Source organism: Galeopterus variegatus, unplaced genomic scaffold, assembly GCF_000696425.1.
Source record: "Galeopterus variegatus unplaced genomic scaffold, G_variegatus-3.0.2 Scaffold14001, whole genome shotgun sequence".
Classification (NCBI taxonomy): Eukaryota; Metazoa; Chordata; class Mammalia; order Dermoptera; family Cynocephalidae; genus Galeopterus; species Galeopterus variegatus.
The window spans coordinates 31245-39754 of record NW_007740112.1 but is presented as its reverse complement, the minus strand read 5'-3'; the positions used below and the strand labels follow the sequence as shown (position 1 = coordinate 39754).

The 8510-nt window shown below is 43.3% G+C and overlaps 1 protein-coding gene across 1 annotated transcript; it reads left to right on the top strand.

The window, feature by feature from the left end:
* Nucleotides 1-198: 198 nt before the first annotated feature.
* NPY (neuropeptide Y) lies at nucleotides 199-8042 on the top strand. The gene is made up of 5 exons (XM_008563557.1): nucleotides 199-306; nucleotides 1225-1412; nucleotides 5678-5758; nucleotides 7738-7899; nucleotides 8009-8042. The coding sequence occupies exons 2-4, from the start codon at nucleotides 1225-1227 to the stop codon at nucleotides 7760-7762; spliced, it is 294 nt and encodes a 97-aa protein (XP_008561779.1). The 5' UTR covers nucleotides 199-306; the 3' UTR covers nucleotides 7763-7899; nucleotides 8009-8042.
* The last annotated feature ends 468 nt before the right edge of the window (nucleotides 8043-8510 follow it).

Below are 8510 nucleotides of genomic sequence, written 5' to 3'. Positions count from 1 at the left end.
CGCGGGGCTGGGCCCCGCTGCGCGCGGCCGGGGGCGGGAGAGTTGGAGTGCGCGCGGCTCCGGAAGCCCACACCCGTGCGGCAGCCGCTCCAGCCCTCTCCCCCCGCCCCCCGGGGGCGGGAGGTGGCGGGTGGGAGTCACCCAAGCGTGATTGCTCAAGGCCCCTCCTGCGGCGGCGGGGGAGAGCCATAAAAGCCCAGTTGCAAACCGCGGTCGGCACCCATCCGCTGGCGCTCACCCCTAGGAGAGGAGGCGCGCCCGACAGCCGAGCACTCGCCGCCCAGCCGCGCCCGCCCGCCAGCCACCGTGAGTGCCGCGACCCGTTTAGCTATGGGCGAGAGCGAAGGGGGACGCCGGTGAACTTGCCTGGGATCCGTCTCGCCCTCTGAGCAGCCCTGGGTCCCTGGGTGGGGCGCGCCCCGCTCCCCGCTCCCGGCTCCCCAGATTCCACTGGCCCCTTCTAGTCCCTTCTGATAGTCCATCCGCGCTTCTCCCGGCCCCTCCCGGCTGGGACGGTCCCTCTGGGTTATCTTTTGGCGGATGTGGAGGAAGAACATGGGTCCCTTACCTCCCCGGGGGTCGCCGCCAGGAGGCCCAGAGAGCGATGCGCGGGAAGCAGGTTTCCCCGGCGGCAGCGCCTCCGAGCGAGGAATCGCCGGAGCTCGGGAGCCTCGCGCCCTGCCACCTCCCGGGATCCTCGGGGTCCCAACTGAGACCGGCTGGCCCGGGAGCAATTCTCTTCCCCCCTCACCCACCATAACTGTCACCCCGAGGTAATGTCAGCCGTCGCTGTCGAGCCCCTGCAGCCAGGCAGACCAAAAGTTACAAGAGAGTTCTCTCCTCCGAATGAGGGTTTGGGGGAGGGGAAGGAAAGCGATCGTCCCTTCACGCAGACGGAGGAACTTCGAACTCTGTTGTATAAACGTCTGAACTGGCCGGGCCCCCACCCTGTGCTTCTCGCCGCCCGACCCTTCCTCCCTGCGACTTGGAACGAAGTTGCACGAAGTTTTCGGGCGGAGCAGAGGGGCCGGGCCGCGGCAGATGGTGTCCTGAGCCCGCGGGGTGGTTGGTGCTGGCCAAACTCGGGTTCTCTGTGCGGGATGGGACGAGAGGTGATTGGGGGTCGCGCTCGGTATTAGGCGGAGGGACGCAGGAGTCAGAGGATGGCGGGGCGTGTGTCTTCGGAGTCCCCACGCCTCCTCGACTGTACTTCTGTGCCCGCAGATGCTGGGTAGCAAGCGACTGGGGCTGTCTGGACTGACCCTCGCCCTGTCCCTGCTCGTGTGCCTGGGTGCCCTGGCCGAGGCGTACCCCTCCAAGCCGGACAACCCGGGCGAGGACGCGCCGGCGGAGGACATGGCCAGATACTACTCGGCGCTGCGACACTACATCAACCTCATTACCAGGCAGAGGTGGGTGGGCTCCTCGGGACCGACTCGGGGAGCGCCTTGCTTGCACACCCAGAAATCCCGAGGTTCTTAGGGGACCCCTGTCTTTTTCTTTGCTATATTCTAGGGTAGGCCAGTGTCAAGCACATACTCAGCTCTAGGTAAAATGTGCAGGATGCAAACTGGGTACTTTTCTTCTGCAACTACAGTCACAAAGTCTTGATCGCCAGGTTCAGGTTCCCCAGGCTGTGTGGCTGGACATCTCCTCCCACCCACCCCTTGTCTTCTTTGTTCTTAGAGCCGTCTAGAAACCAAGGTGGGAAAGTGCCCGGTGAAAGGGGCAGGAGGACGCCGGGGAAATGCTAGAGGGGCAAGGGCAAGCAGGGTGTCTAGGAAAAACAAAACCACCACCAAAGAAAACCAGCAAGGAAACAGCTGGGCTGCCAAAGACATGGTCAGACTTTCCAACCTGCCCAGGGTAAATACAGTGTTTTGCCCTGGTTTTATACAGCCTCTGCCCCATACTTGAAAATCTCAGTCCCAATAATGACAGATTTAGCATTAAAATAGTTAATCTAAAATGCAGAAACTTTCCCCATTTTATAGCAGGTGACTTGTGAAAAGAAAGTGCCCACTTGGAGCTTTATTAAGAAGAAACTGACATCAGTCTAGTAAGTCTAAGATGAACCCAGGGATTACATGAAATCTGAAAAATCGTAAACTTTATTCCGAATCCCCCGAAAGTCAAAATAAAAAGCCACATTTTCACTCTCGACACTGAATATTAAGTGAAAAATGAAATCCAAAGTATTTTACAAGTAATATAGGATTTAAAATTTGTTTTCAAAATTGATTCATCTTAGTTTTAATTCATTTAGTATCTTATTCTAATTACTGAGATCAATGACCTTAATCAGCTATAAAGTATGAATCCTTTAGGAGCATTAATGTTATTTAACATGTTTAAATTGTATTTTAAAGTATTGTGGGGTTTTTTTGTTTGTTTGTTATTTGATTTTTTGTCTTTGGGTGTGTTTTTTTAAAAAACATATTTTTACTGTTTACAAGTCAGGGAATAGTTGGAAAGGATCCAAAGGGGAAGAATTTATATTTCTAAAATAAAGTTTCTTTTTTTCCTGTTTCATCAAGAAGTTGTATGACATTCTGAAAAGCTTTTGAAAAAGTCTCAATTTATATAGAATCAGAAAAACATGAAAATCTCAGAATTAAATATTGGTTTGTGATACCTTGAAATCTTATTTTAATTAGTGAAAAGCGATAATATTTTATATTCTAATAGACTTCCCAGAAAGTTAATTGCTTCAGATTCTTGCTTATGCCATCATACAGATCAGAGAAACAACTTGTATAAATAAAAAATATATTTACTCTTTTTTCCAGGAAAACCCTTGCTACTTAGTTAGTTATAGCATAATATACAGTAGAACCTATTTTTTACAAAGATGATTGCTATAAATCTTTACCATTGTATAAAGCTTTAGCATTTCAGAATGTTTTCTCAGGCCTTATTTCATTCGATCTTTACCCCAAAGATTTGAAGTAAGTGTAATCATCTCCATTTTACAGATCATGAAACTAAGGACATTTCATGAAAGCTTTAATTTTTGGGGGCAAGGGAGGTGGTTATGGAATTGGAGCCCTCCTATTGATTTTCCTTGGGTGTTGACAATACCATCAAAAGTGAGTGTGATGTCCAGCATCTTTGATAAGAATGAAGTATGGGAAAGGACTTGAGTTTCATAGCGAGAGATTCAGGTTAGATGGGAACGACCTGGTCCCTGAGGCAGAGTTTCCTGTCTCATCGTCTTCATATAAATTCCTTCTCAGAAACCATGGAGGCTCATAATCTGTGCCATCTCCTCCATTCTGCACTCACTGCCTTCCCACCACTGACACTCATATGCACATGGATGTGTTTTTGAAAAGTAGTGTCATTTGTGAATGTTTTAATTTGGCATGAATGGTAATCTGAAATCATTCTCTTTCTTCTTTTTTCTTTCCACTCAGTGCATGTTTTTAAGCTGTGTTCCTGTTGCTGTATGTACCGCTGGTTCATTGCTTCTGAAAGCTGCATTGTTTATTCTAGAGTGTGGCTCTACTACATTTTGCTTATATAGTCCCCCCAGACCAGTGGTTTTCAACTGGAGTGATTTTATGCTCTGGAGACATTTTTGGTTGTCACAACTGGAGGTGGGCACTACTGGCATCTAGTGTATAGTGACTACGGATACTGCTAAACATCCTACAGTGCGCAGGACAGCCCCTCAGAACAAAGAATTATTCAGCCCAAGATGTTGTTAGTAGTGCCAAGGTTGAGAAACTCAGCCCTAGATTAGTGTTTCTCCGTCCTGGCTGCACATTAGAATTACCTGCGGAGCTTTCTATGTATACGATCCTGAGTTCCACCCCTGACCAATTAAATCAGACTCTCGAGGGTGGGACCTGAGATTTATAGTGGTTTTTAAAACCCCCCAGGTGATTCTAGTGTGCAGCCAGGGGTTGAGAAACTCAGCCCTAGATTAGTGTTTCTCCGTCCTGGCTGCACATTAGAATTACCTGGGGAGCTTTCTATGTATACGATCCTGAGTTCCACCCCTGACCAACTGAGGGTGGGACCTGAGATTTATAGTGGTTTTTAAAACCCCCCAGGTGATTCTAGTGTGCAGCCAGGCTTGAAAATCTTTGCCCCAGAGATGCAATCGTTGAAAGTTAAAGCATTGTAGAGAAGAAGGATAATCCAGAATTAATTAGAGAAGGAAGGAGAGTGAACAGTGCTGTCCTGGATGCTAGCTTGTGACTATGCAAATCCTGCTGTTACAGATTTAGGTTCTTTACTGGTAAATTGGAGAAAATAGTTGCCAGTTCTTTCACTCTCTGGAGCATGATGAAGAGACGTGAGTTAAGGTTGCCCAAGAGTTTTAAGATTAGCAAAATCAACCGATGGACAGAAAAACTAAGTATAAACAGCAGTCTATAGTCGGATATCACAAATCCAGAAAATCTTTGAGGAAATCTTACAAATGATGGGAGTGGAAAAGGGACCTTTTTGTTTGTTTGCTTTTGCTTCCCTTGAGTCTCAACAAAGGAACAATAGTAGGAGATCTTTCCAAAAAATTTATATTTAATTGTGCTTGACAGGCAGTTAGAGTATACCCTCTGTCAGCTTTGTCCCCTGTTGTACCTATTAGTTAATCAATCCATGCCAGGCTAATTTTTTTTTTATCTGTAAACAAAGTGGCTGCTGGTGTATAATGCCTCTTCTGAGAAAGGGGAAAATGGTCTCTTTAAAAAAGGCAATTTGGTATAGACTTGTGACCCCCTTTAGCACTGTTATGGAGTAGGTAGTGTAAACACTACCTACACACATTCAGATATTGTCCCATCCATATCCCGTTACATGAGAAAAAAAACAAAAACATCTTCATGAGCCAGTAGGATTCCTTCATATTTACAGGACAGGTTAAAATCAAAGCATTAGAGAAGGATTTTAGCTTTTGGTACCTCAAATAAATATGGAAAATATAGGACCCAGGCTCTGTATTTCAATAGCAGTAACTTGCATTTACGTGTCACTGTCACTTTCAAAGCATTGTGACAGATTTCACATTGGATTTTCACAAAGACTCTGATTTAAGCAGAGGTTATGACTTTGTTTTTACAAGTGAGAATAATGAAATTCAAAGACACAGGTGGGTCTAGAACATCTGATTTTTTTCCTAGGGCTGTTTCTGAATTGTCATCTGGTTTCTTTGTTAAGACTCAAACTGCCATGTAGCATTGGAACTGTAGCCAATTAACTACTTATGGAAACATTTTAAATCATACTTCAATTTTTAAAATTTCCTGTCACCTAGTTGTAAAAGTATATATGAGGATCTTCAAAAAGTTCCTGGAAAGATTCATAGTATGTTTCAATTCTATTTTTCTATGAACTTTCGAAGTACCCTCATATATGCAAGTATGTATATTATTTGTGGTAGTATAACGAGGCAAGAATTTGACTAGGAATTTTGGTTTAAAAAATCTAAGCTATTTATTAAGTATTTAAGCAAATTTAAATATATATGTATAATTTGAAATCATATTTATGATCATGTTTCTGATAATATATGCTTCATATGCATAGATTATTTGTTAGCAGATGAACAGCTGAAAATAACTTTTAGGTTTAATATCCCAAATGGGAGACTATCTTGTTTTTTTCAAAAGGTTTTTATGACTATTCCAAACTTGTTTTAGAAGACTTTTCCTTTTTTTTTCTTCTTCAGATATGGAAAACGATCTAGCCCAGAGACACTGATTTCAGACCTCTTGATGAGAGAAAGCACGGAAAATGTTCCCAGAACTAGGTATGACAAGGCTTGTGATGGGGACATTGTTGCAAAGCTCAAAGTGCCCAGGGGAAGAAAGTTAAAAAAGCTGCCTGGTGGGAGGCATCAGACTCGGGAGGATTTGGGCAGAAATGAACATGGAGAACCGGGCAGGAAGGACCTTTCTTTTCATGTACCCATTATAAAATCTCTAAACTTTTGTGGGGTAACATGTTGTAGCCCAGATTACTTGATGCTCCTTTGAAAATTTTAAACACAAGTGATTTTTAGCTCAGAAATTACTCTGTATAGAATTTCTGAAATTGTTAGAATTAGGGGAGCATAGACTGAGTCCCCAACTCTAAAGTAAAATGACCAACTGTCTATCTTAAGCTTGGATAATCTTTAGTTTTTATATACTATGGTGAGTGTTTAGATGTCCTAGGAAATGACCCTATGGATTTTACTCTAGCTTTCCTGGTTTTACATGAAACTGTAGATAAATCAGGTGCTCCTCATTGCTTTTTGACATATTTTAGTTCAACTGCTATCATGTAGTAATTTATTACATTCTATGAATGAATGCTGAATGACATATTATTCTTTGGAGCTTATCTGTGGCCACAGGACTTTCTTAGATGTGGATCTATCTTGGGAAGGGGTGCCTACCAATATCTAAGTGTTAAACATTGGGTTCTCTCTCTCATTTTTCCCCCCTTATACTGGTAGCTGGCCAGTATGGTGATCTGAACCCATGACCTTGGTGTTATAAGGCTGTGCTAACTACCCAGCCCAAGCATTAAACACTGGGCTAGGATTCTCTGGTGCCTACTGGACATGAGGGCTGCTAAAAAGAAGACTGTTTCTCCATTTTCATCGCCCTGTGCCTCTTCTGTCCTGGCTTCCCACCTCTACACAGAAAGATCACAATGCACATGGTCCACCCATGTCTGTGGTAGCTTGGCTGCCTTCAACCCAGAGCTCTACAACGTCAAGAACCAAGTTCCCCAGAAGAGGTCACTAGAACACTTGCTCAGTGAAGGTGACTGGAATGTCGCTCTTCACTGACATTCTCCCTAGAGAATCAACGGGATGACTGATCACCTTCCCTCCCACCCTCCCTCCCTCAGTTTTCTTGTGAAATGGCCAGACAGAGTGAAGGGTACAAGAATACAGTTGTCAGGTTTGCTTTCTCTGAGGAAAGCAACAATTCGAACTGGAATAAAGTTCCAATGCTCTTGTCCCTGGTGGTTCCAGTCTGGCCTTAAACAGAATGTGCAAGGGAAGCAGGTGGAAAATTCATAAGGGTTGTTTTTAATACTATGCAATAAATGACTTTTCATGTTTCATTGACATGCATATGATGTTTTCCGTGGTAAAAAGTTTAGAGTAGGCTATATCTGCTTAGGGTCAGAAAAATAACAATCCAGACCTACCCAGATCCTTTGTTTTGTGGCACAAAGTCACACACTCGGTGCATAAAATAAAGTTAATTGCTCCCTGATTGACAGACTCAGTCATGCACAGCTCGGAGACAAAACTCGACAGCCTTGAAGTTGCTTGTGAGTGCTATTTTATTAAAAAAGGGCTCTTTATAACCTAATAAATAGCATCTTACTGCTTAAAAAGGCTTTCAGGAAAACAAAGGAGGCATATTCAGAGTTGAGTAACAATAACTTTCTTCTTACAGTTTCATGTGATTCCTGTAGTTTTGATCTTCAGAAATATTGCAAAGTTCTTCGGCTCCTTTGATATGTACAGAGCCTTTTAAATAGTCCCCCTGGGATTTGTCTGAGACTTCTGTTAAGATGAGTGAAAGCTACTCAGCTGTGTCTTTGTACATTATGCCACCATCTCACGTTCTGATATTCCACATGGCCTCCTCTTTGGAATGGCAACAGGAGGCTTTTCAGAAGTTTCTGATCATCTTTCAGTTCAGAACCAAATGTCTCACACTTGCAAGCCTTCCAGGACATTGGGCATCTTCTCTTACATGCATTGTTTCTTATATTTTACAGGCTTGAAGACCCTTCCATGTGGTGATGGGAAATGAAACTTGTTCTCCAGTCTTTTCCTATTTTCAACCCATATTTCATCCTATAAAACTAGTCTGCCCATTCTATCAATGCATGCAGCCATTGTGCTGAATTCTGCAGTGTTTTCCTTTGTCATCATTGTGTATATATGTGTACCCATATTTCATCCTATAAAACTAGTCTGCCCATTCTATCAATGCATGCAGCCATTGTGCTAAATTCTGCAGTGTTTTCCTTTGTCATCATTGTGTATATATATGTGCGTTTAAATAAAGAACCATGCATTCAAAATTGTATCTGCCTCAATGAAAAATCTGTTATTGCAATAGTGAGAATTATTTTGAGTTATTCATTAAATTATAATCTCCCTCAAGTAGCAGATTCGGGGTTTGTTTCACCAATATTAAAGCAATGCCTATGAAACACATAAAGATATATTTGTGATGACCAAGACACACAATGCAATAGTGAGAATTATTTTGAGTTATTCATTAAATTATAATCTCCCTCAAGTAGCAGATTTGGGGTTTGTTTCACCAATATTAAAGCAATGCCTATGAAACACATAAAGATATGTTTGTGATGACCAAGACTCAGTTGTGTGTGTGCGTGTGTAACATACAGAAGTATTTAGAAACATTGATCAAGGAAATGCTAATTTAAGAAAATTTTCTGAACTTCTCCCTGTCCACCATTCAGATGGGATCCTTGTTAACCTTGCTAACCTATGCTGTCAGCAAAAGGGATTGCTGTCT

What these genes read in the sequence shown, in the direction of transcription:
- NPY (XM_008563557.1), top strand. Translation starts at nt 1,225, where the DNA reads ATGCTGGGTAGCAAGCGACTGGGGCTGTCTGGACTGACCCTCGCCCTG. An exon ending in AACCTCATTACCAGGCAGAG is followed by an intron (nt 1,413 to 5,677) that starts GTGGGTGGGCTC and finishes TTTCTTCTTCAG; the next exon opens with ATATGGAAAACGATCTAGCC. An exon ending in GAAAATGTTCCCAGAACTAG is followed by an intron (nt 5,759 to 7,737) that starts GTATGACAAGGC and finishes TATATTTTACAG; the next exon opens with GCTTGAAGACCCTTCCATGT.